This window comes from Panthera pardus, unplaced genomic scaffold, assembly GCF_024362965.1.
Source record: "Panthera pardus isolate Hobbes unplaced genomic scaffold, ASM2436296v1 HiC_scaffold_25, whole genome shotgun sequence".
NCBI classification, from domain to species: domain Eukaryota; kingdom Metazoa; phylum Chordata; class Mammalia; order Carnivora; family Felidae; genus Panthera; species Panthera pardus.
In genome coordinates, this window is record NW_026526821.1 from 45259166 (window position 1) to 45276592 (window position 17427).

At 46.8% G+C, this 17427-nt stretch overlaps 1 protein-coding gene across 6 annotated transcripts in view; it reads right to left on the bottom strand.

The window, feature by feature from the left end:
• Positions 1-6626: 6626 nt before the first annotated feature.
• The window catches only part of RALGAPA2 (Ral GTPase activating protein catalytic subunit alpha 2), a 323095-nt gene continuing 312294 nt past the window's right edge, over positions 6627-17427 (bottom strand). For all 6 annotated transcript variants that reach the window (XM_019462380.2, XM_019462378.2, XM_019462384.2 and 3 more), the window contains 2 exons: positions 13049-13088; positions 6627-9982 (listed from right to left, as the gene is read on the bottom strand). In XM_019462380.2, coding sequence (XP_019317925.2) covers positions 13084-13088 — 5 coding nt within the window. In that variant the 3' untranslated portion in view covers positions 6627-9982; positions 13049-13083. The remainder of the gene's footprint in view (positions 9983-13048; positions 13089-17427) is intronic.

Consider the following 17427-nt stretch of genomic DNA (forward strand, 5'->3'; position numbering starts at 1 on the left):
CCCATGAGTCTTGCCTCCCCATGCAGGATCCAGAAACTGGTTTCTTCAGCCTCCCTTGCAGCTAGGCTCTGCTGTAAGGAAATGGAAATGACCATTGTTCTATAGTAAGGTCACCCTCACAGCTTGGGTTAGAAGTGCTCACCTCTAATAAGATATCTCGGCAAGGCGTGGTTGCAGAACAGCGATGGGAAGGAGGTGTGACAGGTGCAGTCAGCACCAGTGAGGGGAGTGGAGAGGCATTTGTGGGGATCTCAGCCTCCATGCTGTGGCGAAGGCCCAGGGCCATGGTGTAAGCTGAAGGTGGGTTTGGCAGGCTGATTTAGGTGTTGTTTCTGGCTCTTTTAGCCCTGAAACCTTTTACATGGCCCTCCTGGACAGTCTGTGAGGTAACCAAGAGCATTCAGTAAGTGATTTATCTACTTCAGCTGGCTAAAGTGCATTTGGCTGTCTGCAATTAAGTACCACCCAAGGCTGTTGTTGAGGACAATTTATTTAGGTCAAGTACTCATGAGAAAGCATTCTTGTTATTTTGAGATCTTTGATGTCTATCTGATCCATCCACAGGATGTGACAGAATACAGATTCTGAATTTTGTATAATGTTAATGCCATGTGGTGCAGTTTTAAAACATTTCTGCAAACACTTTGACATTGCTTCCATTGAGAGGTAGAGTCTTTGTCCCTCCCTTGAAACTGAGTGACCTTTGTGACTGTTCCTCAAAATGTAGTAGGAGTGACACTGTGTGACTTCTGAAACTAGATTAGCAAAGTCTATGTGGCTTCTACCTGAGTCTTTCTTGGGGATCTCAATCTTTCTGTGGGGTAGCCCAAGCTGAGCACAGAGGCCACATATATGTGTTCTGCTGACAGCGTAAGGTGAGATCTCAGTTAACAGCCAGGACTGACTCCAGACACACAAGGAAGCAGGTGAGCCTCTGAGGTGATGCTTGCGCCCTGTACCACCTCAGAACACTTGTGGGAGAGCTCAGGGGAGAGCAGGGGAGAGTATGTAGTTAACATATGGTGTTATATTAGTTTCAGGTGTACAATATTCAGCAATTCTATACATTACTGTGCTCATCATAAGTGTACTCTGTTATTTTAAATCACTAAGTTTTGGAGGGATTCTATAAGTAACAATAGATGTCTGGTTTTCAGAGTGTGCATTTTTCTATTTGGTCTTCATATCAACCCTGAATGGGAAGTATTATAACTCACTACTTGGGATGTGAGGAAAATGTCTGTGAATGTTGAATGCCTTGCTTTCATCATAAGGCTCTTTGAGATGTGGAGAGATCAGATGCCAGGTAACTGGCTCCCTGGCATAGCACTCTTTATATAAAGTGATGTGGTCAGGCTCCAGAGGAATAGGGGCCACACTCAGCCATGACACCACTGAAAGCGTCATTAGAACATGCTGTTGTGTGCACATGCCTTTTGGACACTTTCTTCATCTCATATTTAGAACAGCCATTAGGTCAGTTTTTATGACTGTGTAATGACAAATCACCCACAAACTTGATGGCTTAGAACAATAGTAATTTACTACATTTCATTGTTTCTATGGGTCAGGAATTCCGAAGCAGCCTGGCCTGGTGGTTCTTGGCTTGGGCTCCCTCATGAAGGTATGGTCACATGTTAGCTGGAGCTGCAATCCAATGAAGACTGGAGGATCCACTTCTAGAATGTCTCTCTCCCATGCCTGTCAGTCTGCACAGTGCTGCTCAAGTGTCCTCACTGCATGGTGCCTGACTTTCTCCAGAGCAATCCATCCAAGAGGCCATTATCTTTATGACGTAATATCAGAAGGCACACTCCATCACTTTTGCTGTGTCCTCCTGGTCCAACAGATCATCTCTGAATCAGCGTGGCAGGGACTGCACAAGTGGGAGGATACTGGTGATGATCACTGAGTGGGGCCATCTTTGAGACTGGCCACGAGTCAGTAGTATTACCTCAAGACACAGGTGAGGAAGTGAGAGTTGGGATGGTTAGCACTCAAGGGCTCAAGGCCACAATGGGGGCTGTGCAGCTGAGATCTGTAGCTACTCGTCTCTGCCCTCCAAGCCTGTGTTCCTCCCCATCTACAATGAAAGGTGAACTTATAGTGTATTTTGATGCACTGTTAGTTTTTTCAGGAATTTCTTCAAAATTGGGAAATTCTTCAGAATGTTATCATGGAAAGAAACATGGGACGTGTGGGTTGGTCAAGCTGAACCGGGGGCCTCCCTTTTTCCCTGAATGAATACCTCATTTTGGTGGGGCTGAAATTCTACCTTTTGCCTGGGTGCCCCTTTTTAAAAATATTTTTTTCTTTTCTTAAGCTGATGGGTAATTTAAACATGGGAAGAAATGGATCCTAGCTTTGTGTGTTTTTTTTTTCTAATGCAACTCCAAAACTGACTTTATAGAATTTTGCAATGATCAAATAGTCTATTAGGGATAAAATTACGTAAACTCTGATTCAGTAATTTCCCTTTTGGGAATTTATCTTACAGAAATAGAGACAGTGGTATGTCAGGCTATAGGTGTGATGGCGTTGGCCGCAGGCACTTTTGTTACAGACAAACACTGGAAATCACCTGAATGTGCACAGATGGGGGTTGAGTAAAGAAAGGTACGTCTATTCTAAGGAACAATATGCAACTATCACAAAGTGTAAGTTGGAGGGAGAGGTGCCCGTGATGTACTGCGAAGTTTAAAAAAGTTGTAATGATATGTATTGTATGATGCTATTTCTGTAAATAGGAAAGTCCTGTATCTTTGTGTGTATTTGCATTCATCTGGAAAGAATCTGCTTATCAACTGGATGGGGTGGGTGTTGCGATGAGAACAGATCATTAATTTTAGAAGGAAAAAAATACAGAATACATGGTGTAAAGTACAAATCTATACTTTGACTGTTTTATTAAAATGGTGATTAGTAAGTAAGTCTTCCCTAATCTGAGTTTTCCTCTTGGCACTCTGCCCTCTTCTTCAGGTTGAAACAATTCCAGGGGTTCACTTTTTCTGGTGCCTTAAAATGGAGATGCCAAGATTTCCCTGAAGGAAGGCTATAGAAATAACTGTTTCTAGGGGGCCCATAATCACCCATCAACATGGAAGACAAAATAGGGTGATATTTTTTAAAGGGAGGAAAAGATGATGCCATTAATGTGCAGCCCTTGCTGGTTCAAACTGTTCACTGAAGATTTGCAGCAAATGCTCTGTAGGCTTGGCAGGAGGGAGATCTGTTATTGAGGCCCTCTGCCTGCACTTAGCCCAGCGGCCATTTCTCAGGGAATATTGATCAAAAGTACTCACCTCCACCATCTCAGGAGCATAATGCAGTCCCTGAGTATTCATGGGGGAAAAAAAAAAAAGCTTTTCTTTGCCAGGCTATTTTCTGAAGTCAAAAAGATCCTTTCAGGAGCTATAATAGCAAGACCCTTCCCACTTCACACCCTTGGTGAGAGGCACACTCCAATTTTCAGACCCCCAGGACCCCACGTCAAGGTGGAAGCTGACAAGTGTGACCTCTTTATGTAAAATATTCTCTGTCAAACTCAACAAGCATTTTGCTAGAGGGACAGGTGGTACATACAAGTGGAAGATTAAAAATTACAGCTGGACACATAGGGAAAGGGAACTCTTGTCCTGGAGAGAATTTATTCATTTATTCATTTATTCTTTACTTCACCAAATAATGTTTTAAATATAATTTTTGATTACATACACAATGTCCTCCGATATCTGAGGCAGCAATATCTTGGTGTGAATGTAAAAAAAAAAAAAAATCTAGTCAGTGTTTTTCTTGTCAGACATAGTTAAAAAGGGAGGATGCTAACTGGGACTTCCTAATTTCTCATTTGTTCTGTAAGAGGCAGAATCTTCCAGACAAATATTTCTTAACACGACAGCTTGTTATAAATTCTCACCCCCTTCACCTTATCCAATTTAATTTAGGATAGTAGAGACTTGGGTATTCAAAGTACTTTTAATTTAAAATGATAGCAACAAAAAAGCAATCTCCAATTCCAGAAAATTCTTTTGAATGACTCAGAAAGAGTATCATTTCAGAGTTCCTGCTGTTTGGGCTGCTGTCATTTGCTAGTTTTGGAGGGCAAGTGTGAGAGCATATTTGGGGCAGGGAGAATGTCACTTTTGTTTAAAATTCCCCTGATTCCCAGGGCTGTCAGCTGGGCTTTCTATGTTGTCTGGGGGTGAAGATGTGGTTTAAGCTGCAATAGGCAGTGGGCAAAGAGACTCTTCAGTTTTGGGAGCAAGTCTCTTTTCATTCTGTTCAAGGGCAGTCTTTGGGGCAAGTAAGGACACAGATGTGTCTTCACCTTCTTAACTCCTGAAACATAAAACTTTTCTCAGGGAAGAATGAACAGAATATTGTGGCCAAAGCTAAATCACTCTGTGGATCTGTGTGTACAAAGTGCAGGAGGACATCCTGGAGTGTGGCATCAGCATGTATAGCCTATTCTTGCTCCTGGTTCTTTGCCACAGTCTGTTTTTCAGGTCTGAAAACATGAGCAATTTTTCTTTCCAGATATGTATTATCCAAAAAACTTCCAGAATAATAGATAAAGGTCAATAATAGCATCATCTTCTTTGTCCTTTGGGAGAATATTCCAGTAAAACAAGCTCCCCAGTTCTGGAAGACCCTGATCTGTTTGTGCCTGGTCCAAGTGAGAGAAAGGTCAGGGTGGCCCCAGGGAAACCTTCAAGGTAACCAGAAGGAGCATGAAAACTACCAACAGTCCATGCACTGGTGAAGTGAAGTGCTGCTGATCGGGGGTGTTGTCACAGAACAGGGCCCAGGAAACGTAGTTTCTCCTTGGAGCTCCACTTTGTAGCTGTGTGAACCCCAGGGAGCCATCTTTGGGCTTCGGGTTCAGTACCTGTAGAAGGAGGTGGTGGGAGTGTGGAGACAGTCCAGCTGATAGTCCTGGGTAGACCAGAAATACAGGGATGAAATTGACGGTGTGTTCCATCTTAATTACCTTATTAGTTTTTTTATTTGAAATGCAATTAAAACCATTTCCATTTATTTCTATAAATAAGAGCAAATGATAATAGTTTCTCTTGACATAAACTGTTTAATAAATCAAAGGAGCCTCAATTTGGTTTCTACACATACACAGATCTAGAACGCTAGCTCAAATGTGTACAGACGTGACCAAATATAAATGTGTGAGTCTTCTTGCTGAGAGATACCCTGTACTGCAGCAAATGTAAAAAAACTCTGGCATGTTTCCTGTAACACTCAGAATATTTTGTTATGGCAAGGGTATACCTTAAAGGTATTCTTTCTTTAAATTCTGGCACCTGGCAAAAATCCCAGAGAGGTTGAGGAGAGCATTACTTGCAGCAATGGTCTTTTTGGAACCACTGGAAGTTGGATTCTTTTTGGAATTCTGCTGAAGGTCTTGCATGATCTGGCCTAACATTTGATGAATAGTTTTTGAAAACGTGGATATACGATGACTGGAACACCCTCCCCACACCCCCACCTCATCGTTTTGTTATAAATAAGACAATAAACTGCTTTATGAGACTTTCATAACAATATCCTCTGAAATTCAAGGACTATTTCCGGATCTGAAAGGAATCCATAAATCATCCTGGAGGGAACTGGGACCATCTGCAAAGTGGAATCATTAGGAAGGGCAGGACACTACCCTGAGCAATTCCTTGGGAATGTTCACTCCCCTTCTCTCCACTCCAGGGTACACATGCAGGACAGGGAGTAAGGGCTGCCCAAAGCATCAAAAAATGGGGCTGGTCCAAGCCTCTCAATCCAAATCTATCTGCAAGTTGGAATCCTTGAGAGGGTGAGGGGGACTTTAAAAAATAGATGCTGGGGTTCTACCCAGATGTGGTGGATCAGAATCTAGGTGGAGGATGGGAAACATCTTACGAAGCTTCCTGAGGGATTCTGATGCATGACAAGGCTCGAACCACCACTTCTAGGAAGCAAAGCTCTAAAACTCTGCATCAAGCTGCATTCCATGAGGTACCAAGTAGTAAACACATTTGCTACCAGTCCAAGGCTTTAAAAAGCTACATCAATTCAGGATCTTTTTGGCTCCTGGAAAGGCACCTGGACCCTTTTTGAGGTCACCAAGATGTCTCATAAGTAATAGGTAATACCTATTCACTAAATGGACCAAAGAATTAATTTTAGGCAGCTTGACTGTCCAGTATGTTGAAAGTTCCCTGGTGTCCAGAGCACGGGAGTAGCTCAGGACACGGGTAGAGACCACCTGGCCAGGCCTCAGAATGTGATGGTTGAAGGCCTGAAGGCCATCAACAGGGCTTCAGCCATGCCAACAGGAGGCTGGTAATTACATTTTATCTGTCATTTATTCACAAAGACACACCCTCAAAGTTGGCCTCTTGCTCATCAGAGCCAGGGACACCTGACTGACTGAGAGGTCAATTTTACATAAACACATTTGTAAACTTCCCTGGATTGATACTAGTACCATTCTGGATACATAATTACGCTTTGGTTAAAAAAAGATGCTTTTGAGGAACTCTGATAAAAAAGCAAGCCATCTTTTGTCAGATGTCAGGATAAACTTTATTTTCCTAGAAGTGATAATGAAAACAAAAGAAACATATGGCACATAAGTGTTGTGTTTCTACTTTATTAAATCATCACAGTAAATCAGAATTAAAGACAAAAAGAGGGTAAACTGGAGAGTCGAGTGGTGGTCATCAGTGGAGTTGTGTGCTTTTCTGGGTGTAGCACACATGTGTCTGCAAAGGTGGGTTGTACGTAGGGGTCTATACCACCTAGGCATAAACCCAGATGTGGGGCATTGGGCAAATTAAATATGAGATAGCAAAATTAAAATCAAATGACATATTATAACTTAATTTACTATATTTATCAATTTTTTTCTTATTTACATGTACTAAATGTTGTAGACCTGAAACCATAAGAAAACATTCACTTCATGTGTATGTCATACATAGATACTGAGCACAACTAGAACGATGGTTGTTTCATGGTGAACTTCCCTCCTGATGTGGACATTCTCCTTCAGTAGATCTAGACATAACGCACTTACATGTAAGACATCACAGTACGTTTTAAAAGATTCCTCAAACCCCCAGATGACACAAATGTAACAGGAAGTGAAGCGCAGGTGGCCACACCGGGAGGAAGGTCAGGAAGACGTGATTTGCATTGTCTACGGATCCGCATGATCTCTTGTTTGTAAGGCTGAGGGTCTGATCAGTCAGCCCCTCTTATGAAGTCAAGGCTTAAGTCCCGTCCCTCCCTGTGGCTCTTAGCAGCTGCAGGCTTCACTGCATGGAGACCCTGTGACAGTCACCCAAGCTAGACTTCCTCACTATGGTCTACTTAAGATTTAACTATTTTTAAAAAGTCATCATTTTGTTTTTTTAAAGTACAAAAACCTTAGTGAGACTGTGGAACATCAACTTTGCTTTGGACAGAAATCAGTGTGCAGAGAAGTGAGGGGACTGGCCTGGCCCTGCCTGGAAGCCAGCAAATCTTATCCATTTTGGGCTGATTAGGGCCACTTTCACATACAGATGGCTGACCTGCTAATGTGAAGAGTCAGCGTTGTGACTCAGGTGGGTCCCCGCTGGATGAGTGACCCCCCACAATTTTGCTGAAAGGCATTTATTACAAAAGCACAATATTTGCTTTTCTAAGTGAAAAAAAAAAAGGAACTTGATCATTCCAATTTTCCACCCCAAATAACAAAAGCAATTCAAGTCCACGTGATTGTAAGCAAACGTGGTTGCTAGATTCCCTGGTCCCCTCTTCCAGACCAAGGCTGCTGCTGACAACAGTGGGTTCAGATGAAGCTCCAGTCCCCAAGTGGCTGGTTGGAGTCTGGGGTCACGGGGATGTTAAAATCAGTAGGGCTTACAAGAAGTCTAGTTATTTGCTGCCTACAACTGAATTTCCCAATTTGCAGGTTAGGAGGACTGATTCCGGGAGGTAAGATGGAATCCTGGAGCAGAAGTCCACAGGAGTTCGATGTGACTTCCAAGTCCTGACACTTCAACTAAATCTGAGAATTCTGCCACAGGGGTTTCTAGAGCCTGGAAATGACATGTTCTCCCAGAAACTACTTGCCATCAGAGCCTAACTGGGACTCTGGAGCCCAGGAACATGTGATGCCCTTCCCTGCAGGAAGTAGGTCTGGGCACTCGGTAAATATGCAACAAAGCAGACTCAACAAATCTTGAGTCTGAGCCACTGGGGACATCCCAGAAAGCCCAAATTATTATACAGGTGGGGGGGGGGCAGGAGTGGGAAAGATAAGAATCGTGGCATTTGCCCACACAACAGAAAATGGCAGGACTTCCAGTCACCCTTAACAGTGCCATTAAGCCCCCAGTGAGTGAACCAACTGGACGGGTTTACAGAACAGCCCAAAGTGACTGAGGCTTACTTCTGTTTCTCTCAGGTTCGGGTGATATCCAAGCTGCTTCTGTCTGTGGGCTTGGACCTCATGCTCTACGTGAGGCTTTCTACAAAGCTGAAAAACAAATTCTCTCTAGAATTAGAAGGTCTATCCTTTGAGTAGGAACTTCTCAATCTTTCCCCATTGTCCCAGAAGCAAGTCTGGTTCCTGGGACCTGCTTGTTTCTCCTGCAACGGTCGGGTACTAGCCAAACCAAGCCGATGGCTGACGGACAGAACTGACTGGTCAGTGAAAACAGCCACTCTGATGGAGTGAGGGGGCTCAGAGGACTCCCCAGGAAGGTGACCACAGCCACTGAGGGTAACAAAGTGGGCACAAGAGCAGAGAAGTAGAGAGTCAAGGGAGGTGGGGAAGCACCCTCGCATGGCTGATCCTTCTCTGGGCCTCAGTGGCTGCTGCCCCCAGTTCTGAGACCCAGGCTTACTCTGGAGCAGGCTGCAGGCCTAGGCGAGAGGCAGAGGGCTGAAGAGGTCTTCTGAACTGACTGATTTTTCTGTCACTGACACCCTCAAACCCCCAGCAAGGATGCTGGGAGAGTGCAGATAGAAGGTTAGGTTTTTCTTTTTTCTTTTTTTTTCTTAAACAGGCTCAACATGCCTTCCTTGGAGCCAAATGTGTAGAAAGCACCCATTGTGCCATGGCTCTGTCTCAGCAGTGGGCAGGAGAGCACAACTGCAGGGCGAAGCTTCTGGAGGCAGAGGGACATCGTAGGGGGTGCCCGTCTCAGTCGAGTGCCCGCACGGGTGCATTCCCTGTGCGTCAACTTAGTGCTATCCTGAGCTGGGCCCTCGAAGCTTCCTGACCTTAAGGAGCTTTCACAGGGATAGGACCCTGTTTCTAGAGTCATCTGAGGACCTCCAGGAGGATGCTTGGGAAAACCTCTCCCCAGTTAGTGGGCATTAGGCACCAGGTGGAAAACACTCAGCGACTCATATAAAATTTCTCCTGGGCAAAAGACCCTAGGGAAAGCCAATTTCCATGATGATGAAATTTTTGAGTAAACCATAAATCCTAACATCAGCACTAGTGAAATCAATGTGGAAAAAATTCCTGTTTGACAGCTATTTTGCTGGCCCTTCTGTGAATCATGCTTGGGTTTATAAATGAGAGGAAACAACTCGGAGTACAGAAACCAGCTACCCCCCACCCCTTCCCCGAACGCCCAGCATCTTCTCCTGCTGTCCCTGCCCTGGCGCAGCCACACCGATGCCCACAAGCATGGGTTTGTCTCTGGTTGTTGGTGACTTTCCCTTTTTCTTGTTTGAAGCCCAAGTTTCGTGAGGTCCTAGAGCAAGATGACACAGCCGAGTGAGAAAGTCCAACCCTCAACATCTTGGGGGGTTCACCTTCAACTTCGGAAGTCCGTCAATGGGAAGATGTGTGGAGGGCATTAGCAGAGCAGTGATGTTTCCTGGAGTCTCTGGGTTTGGGGTTCTGGGGTCGGGAAAGAGGGAAGTCTCATTCATCTCCTCCTTGCCAAAAGGCGCCGCGAGGTAGGCACTAGGGCTGGTGGCCAGGGCCCTGCAAAGAAAGCAGAGAGAGGCTAAGTCACAGTGCCCTTGTGGGCACAGATTCATGAAAAGACTTGTGGCACTCAGAACACATGGAACCACGTTCCCAGAAAGGGGTTCTGATGACCTCCCCATGTCACCAGTGCAGAGATGTTTGCTGAACGAATCAACACGTGAATGCCTTTCCTCCGGGTCTTTGCTGTGGACTTCCCTGCAGCATAAAACGAGCTATGAATCTTTTCAGATTTTACTTGGCCTCACTGTCCAATCCACATGTAAAGAGTGAAGAGAAAAGGCATCTGACTGCAGTAAAACAAAGAGGAGCCAATGAAACAGTAGCATGGCCCAGAGTCAATGAAGAAGCAAGTAAAACTTGATGGACAGCTTTGGGGATCCCTGCCCTAGTTATTATTTATGTGTATTTACATATTGATACTTCACCCGATGAGTTACAACTCGATTATTCCCCAAAGGGTCTGGGGGAGAGGTTAGGACTAGGTTGCTTGTGTGAATGAGTCCAGACAAGCATAGTGCTGTTTAGCACTGGAGGGAAAAGGAGTAAACTCAAAGCCTGTGAAACTGCACCTCTCTTCCCCTCTCCCGGGTGGTTGCGAGCGTGCTCAGAGGAATCCAGGAATGCCTGCTGCAATACCCAGCCACTGTTGCTGCCAAGGCCTGCCCTCCCCTGGGGCAGTTCTTCGAGGGAGAGGATCTTTCATCACCCCTCTTGCCCACTGTAAGCTATTTTTAAGCCCTGTTCTATTATACCCCAAGCTTCCAGGCTTCGAACAAACCTCAGAAGCAGGCTTTCTATCCTCCTCCCGGCATGCTCCACTTCCAGGGGTTTGGTCTTTGAATTTTTTATTATTATTGGCATGGGAGATTAATTTATTTAAGTTGTCTTATTCACAGACAACATCTTTTCTCATTTTCTGACCTTACCTATTGCTTCTAGGAAAAGCCTCTGAAATCAGTGCTCAACAAACATGCATGGACCTGAGAAGATAGCTTTCTCCGGTGTGTTCCCAATGCCAGCACTGGGGGCTTTACCATCCCTCCTCCCTGCTGGTCGCTGTAAGGCTGGGCAGAGACAGGAAATGTCCTGCAGCTCTCTCATGCTAGTCTCATCTTTAAAAACAGGCTACTTTTGACAAAGGCAGCCCAGCTATATTGCCCTCCATGACAGAGATGGCATTGGTAAAAGGTCTCTCCCTGTCCCCTTGGAGCTGGATATGGGGGTGAACAAACCCGATTCAATCCTAGATAACATTCTGTTTTGAAATACCTTCACTTCAAATTGTCTAAGATTTCACATTAGTCACTAGGAACCACTCTACCCAGTATTCTAATCAGATCAATTGGGAGAGAGAAAGAAAAACATAAAAAGCAAGTGAATGAAAGAGATAAAATGATGCTTGAAGATATGCTATTAAGTGAAAGAGCAGTTCTGGATTAGAAAGGAAATACTGAACCCCTCTAGCTGGGGGGCAAGGAGGGAGAGGGGGGTGCATGCTGCATTCCAGAGGCTGGGCAGGATGGCAGGCAGACAGAGGGACGCCAGGCAGGTGGGCTCTGAGGAGCCGCATGAAGCTCTGGGGCAAAGCGGCCCCCGTGCATTTGAAAGCAGTGGCCCCAACTGCTGGGGGTGCAGGGAAGCCCCCCCCCCCCCCCAGCTGCAACCTGCATGGCAGTGCCCCCTGCATTCCTCCAGTCCCCGACTTCCTCCTGGCACACCCCCAGCCTGTGATGGCTCCTGCAGTGCCCACTGCACCCTGTAACCGACGGGGAGGCGGCAGCTGGGGAATGAGCTGGCAGACCACAAAGGGGGGTGGTTCCACTTGCAAGCTGCCGGCAGCCGCTCCACTCAGTTGGCCTCTTCCTCCTGCTGGAAGCTGGGGGTCTGTTCAAAGGACGCTTGAGCCCCATGTCACCGTTCTGTGGCAGGAGCAGGAGGATCCCCAGGGATATGGGGTCCCAGAAATAAAGACTTCTGCAGGACAGGACTGTACAGCTCCACTCTGCCCCACCCAGTAAGAGCACCCAGGTGTGTGGGGCTTGTCGCCTCTGGGGGCTCAAGGAACTAGGCCCCGTTTGGAACAGTTCTGGGACTGGGCCAAAGCTGTGGCAGAGGGAGAAAGAAAGGGTAGCTGGGTCGGAGGGTCTGGCCTGCAGGTGGAGGAGGATGATGTTTTGGATAAATCCAGAAGTCTCCAGGCTAACATTCCACCTGCATTTTTCCCAAGATGGTGACGGGCATCTGTGCCATGCGTTCCACTGTGGCAATATGGTTAATAAATGACAGCTCGCTGGTGTCCTCCAGTATTATTACTGTTAGCATCGTCACCATCTGGTGTCCCTTCCACCTGTGAGCCCATGAATCGGTGCAGCCTGGGCCACCCCCAGCCGGCACTGCCACAGGTGGCACGGGGCAGGGCCTGGAGCCCAGAGCCAGGGCAGAAAGGAGAGGCCTACAGAGGTCACACCTGCTGCAGCCAGCCTGCCCTCTGGGTCCTAAACTGCAGCCCATCCCCGGGTTCCTCACCCTCTGTGCTCCTCCAGCTTTTGTCTGCTCTTCCTCCCCCAGCTGTTCCATTCAGCAGTCCCCCCTCCCCCCATCCGGATGACCTGCCCTCCCCGCACCGAGGCCTTGGAGGCACCCGTTAAGGCGAGCGGTCAAAGGCCGGCCCAGCACGTGCCACATCTTATCGGCCCATCTCAAGATCCTGCTCCTCCTGGCTTGGGCAACAAAAAAGGGGGCGGCCCCGGGTCCACTGGCTCCCTGTGGCCCTTCACACAAAAGGGCGGGCGACAAAGACATGTTCCAGGATGGCAGGTGTTGGTGTCGGATTCTGCCCAGAGTGCACGGGCAGAAGAAAGGCGAGTCTGGGTTTCCCCGGGCAGCACAGACATGCAGGGGCACGAGTGTGGGCAGGGCCCCTCGGGAGGGGAGATGGGGACAGCAGGAACTAGAGGGGCATTTAGTGCGGTGTTAGCCACAGAAGGAGGCTGGTTGGTGAATTTACACCCCCTTCCCCAAAAGCAGGGCCGTTGGGCAAATCCAAAGCGTCAGTCTTACCTTGCTCAAACGTGGCAATGAGACCTTTACGTATTTTAATCTGAAGGGAAAGAACATAAAATCAAATGAACACAAGCCCAGCACACCCGTAGCCCAACTTGATAATGAACGCAGTGCTAATAAGACATTTATTCCTGTGCTGCCTGAGTGTTGTCACCGCCTTGGAGATCATTACCAACTGGAAATTCACTAAAAATTCTACTTGGCAGGACAGAGTTCTAGCTGCGGTCACATTTATAAATGTGAAATGAAAGAGACAGCGGTGCTCCTAGCATGTGTTGTGTAGACGCTGTTGGGAGCTCTACAGACGCAGAGCAACACTGACCACCGTGTTTCTTTTCCTGTTGCCCTGTATCTGCTGACAGATTTGGTCTAACATATAGTCAAAGGTATTAATTTTCAAGATGAGCATTTGGAATTCAATGGATGACCTGAAAAAAGAATTGGCAGCCTCTAAGCATATGCAAGTTTACATGCCTCTTAGTTTCATGTCACTGGTTTCTGAGTGTACACAGTGTGTGAACTCAGTCCTAGTGTCACCTGCGATACGATGGTACCCAGGGAGGAAGCATGCAGCATGCTGTGCGGAGGGCAGCAGGGAAGGGGACCCCACAGAGTTGAAATGGGACTGTAAGCTCACCCTCACTCACGAAGCTGGAGGATCTCAGCAGTCATGCTGACCCCGAGAGACGATCTGAGAATCACCGTACTTTGTGACAGGTTTTCTCGATCCCCGCCCCCCTGCCTCGCCCCCATCCCTCCCACAGACATCCAATTTCCTCTGTGGGTTTCCCTCAGCAAATCCTCACCCTCGTTTTGTACCAGGCATAGCTCCTCACCCCAACCCCCACAGCAATCCTGAATTCAGTGTCACTCGGCCACCATTAAATCTGGACAAAGGACATTCATCAGTGACACGGCCCGTTGTCTGCACGGCCACAGTCATAAACTTGGATTGTCTGCTGACCCCCTTGCCAAGGTTGGCACAGTGACCAGGGCCAGTTTCTAAGTCGGTGGTTCAGAAGGCCATCAGAAGAACCAATGACATACTCTTAGGTGGGGCTCTCCAGAAGAAATGTGCACTTTCTATGATCTATTGAAAATATTCCCACCCCGGCAAAATTACTTGGGGTTTTGAATTTCAGGATAAATAACTGATTGTGGATGATAAGTCTTATTTGATTTTCAACCACTGTTACTTGCTCATTCTCTATACATTGACTGTGCTCTAGGGCACAGGAGACTTGTGACTGTGTTGATTGTTGGTAACAGACTAGAATGTTTTCCATGGATCCTCGATAATAGGATTATCTAGATTTCCTGTTTTCTCCCAATGCATTGTGCTGTGGCACCCCACTTCTTCTCATGGAAGATGGCATATGTACAATGTCTCTCAGCGGGTCTGTCTTCCTTGAGTTGGGGAGGCCCAGCTTTTCAGGGTACCATGCTACCTACTCTTTCCAGGGTGAGCAAATGGGGTCTCTTCATGAAGGGGCTCCTTGGTCTCCCTCCCCTGCAGCCCTTCAGCCCTGGTTATGCTGGGCGTACCAAGAAAACAGATGGCGCAGCTAACAATGGAAGACTTGTTTGTAATTGCTGATGAGGACTGGTTTGCTCCTCTCCCCAGTGTGTCCCCAGATGCAGCCTGGTGTGGTGTGCTGGACCAAACAGAATGTCTCAGTGACTGCCAGTCCATGGGTGAGTTAAGGAGATGCAAAGACAGAGACAGTTGGGGGCTGCCTTAATTATTCCACGGGGCTCAAATGTCACTTGCCCTTGACACACAGGCAGTGCTACCAAAGGGTGGGGGCCCACACATGGAACACAGGAGTAGGCTGTCAGCTTCCTGATATATCCCTGGGGGTGAGTGTGAGACACCAACTAGCCTGGGCAGTGCTGGAAGGCACCAGAAGAGAGCACAGTGCTTGGAAGACAGGAGGCATGTGATGCTTAGGGGTGTTGGGCAGACACACAGAGCATAATTATTTCATCTTTTCATCAGTTCGGCACCTGAGATGTGCCAGGTTCTGTTCCAGGCTCTTGGTTATAGGCATGAACAGAGCAGATGAAGCTCCTGCCTATGGGAGGCTTTGGTGTAGGACCTATGGCATGCATTCTAATTGGGGGGCAAAAATACCATATTTTTTATATGAAGAAAGCCCAGATACCAGAATGGTAAATAAACAAATATACAGTATTTGTGGAGTGTTTCGGTGGGGGAGGAGACCAATTAGGAAATCCAAATGTCTTGGGAACCTCCATAGTGGGGTCATAGTGAAAAAGACATTGAGCCACATCGGGTGATAGGGTTAATATGTGCATCAGATTCAAAGTTTTCTTATATGTGTTGGGACTCGGGAGTAGCATTTAGACTTCTAAGGGCAGCGGGGTGGGACCCCTCTGGAGAGAGCCCTCCATGCATCAGCCCGACACCAAGGGCTAAACTGTAGCCATTCAGCGGCTCAGACACAGAGCTGGAGCCCAGAGAACCCAGAAGTCACTTTTAGAGAAAGATGTCTTATTTCTTGGGCCTCATGCAGCTTCTTGGATACTCTGGATATCAACAAGGATTTCATAAAACACAGGACACAATAGTCTTGATTGGAGATCTGCTGTGTTCCCCACAGCTCTGCCTAGTGGAGGCTTTTCAAGAACTGGTGGGTCTTTTTGTGGCATGTGTTCTCTGGTGGGACTTGCTGGGATAGCAGAAGAACAAGGATTTGAACGGAGCTTCTTATCTCTGAGGAAAGGCTGCCATCCGGGACTGCCACCTGGGATAACACTGGGCAGGGTCAGACAAGAAAAGTGGCTGCTTCTCCCTGGGTCCTTGTTACTGAACAGTCAGTGTGGAAAATGATTAACTGGTTCAAGATAATTAGGGAAGGGAATGATTTTGAGAGCTGGCATGGCTGAGGGAGAGAAACAGTGGACCACGGTTCCAGCTTTAGGCGAGCGCTAAATATCCTCCCAGCAGGAAGGCGGACAGAGCCGGAGATCAGAGAGCAGTCTGAGCTATTCAGACCCCTTGGAACGGCTCTGAGGAAGGGAACAGGTGCAGCCATGGATGGGGTAAGCCTACATGCTCAACTCAACACTGGCAACTCAAGACCAGTGGGAATCAGCCAGCCTAATTAACATTTCCAAATGGCCCAAGGATGGCTCTCAGTATTTCCAACCCAGCAGCAGTGGCTGTGCCCTGGCGCTGGCCCTGATACTGGGCTTCCTTTTTTTGGTCGTTGGTCTTGCCCATCGACTCTGGTTCTGAATCAGAAAGCTGGGACAGCTGGACCAAAAGGAAGGCAGGCATCGTGTGGATTGTGTGCCTGCACGAGCATACGCACCTGTGCAGGGGGCTAGGCAAGTGGGTGGAAGGCTCATTCTGGCATTCTTCTTTCCCTTCCACAGCTATAATATACTTATATGGACCTATGGCTGAATTTAACTAAACTATAAATTGAAGATTACTATCTGGGTTTGAACTTTTCTTGTCAGGCCCTCACGGAAACAGCAGTGCCTAGACCCTCTTGCTATTTCACAGAATGTGAATACTAATATCTCAGTTACATCTTAGCCATGGCAGGGCTGTTCATCTTACCAGACTGAATTCATATCTCGAAATAGCAAAACAGCTCAGGAATGTTGATAGCAGGAATATTCCTAATATAGCCAAAAAGCAGAAATAGCCCAAATGTCCACCAACTGATGAACGGACAACCAAACCATGGCCTACCATGACAATGGAATGCATATTTGGCAATAAAAGAAGAGAAATACTGACATAGGCTACAACATGGATGAACCCGAGACCATGCCGAATGAAAGAAGCCAGTCATCAAAGACCATGTACTGTATGATTCCATTTATACAAAATATCTGGAATGGGCAGAGCCATAGAGACAGAAAGTAGACTAGAGGTTGCCATGGGCTAGACGTAGGGTAGGGGGAGTGGGGACTGACAGCTTAATGGGTACATGGGTTTTTCTCTCTGTTTTAGGATGAATTAAAAAGTTCTAACATTAGGTTTGAGGTGATGGTTGTACAACCTTGCGAATGTACTAAAAACATCAAATTATATACATTATTAAAACAATTTTTTTAAGGTTTATTTATTTTTGAGAGAGTAGACAGAGCACAAGCAGGGGAGGGGTAGAGACAGAAGGAGACAGATTCCAAAGCAGGCTCCAGGCTCTGAGCTCTCAGCGCAGAACCTGATGCAGGGCTGTAACCCATGGACCATGAGTACATGACCCGAGCTGCAGCTGGACGCTTAACTGACTGAGCCACGAAGTGCCCTGAGACTATTTTTCTAAGAACAAAACAATGCCAAGGAAACTTACCCTCATATCCTAGCTCTTCTGGATCACCACTGTCATTTTACA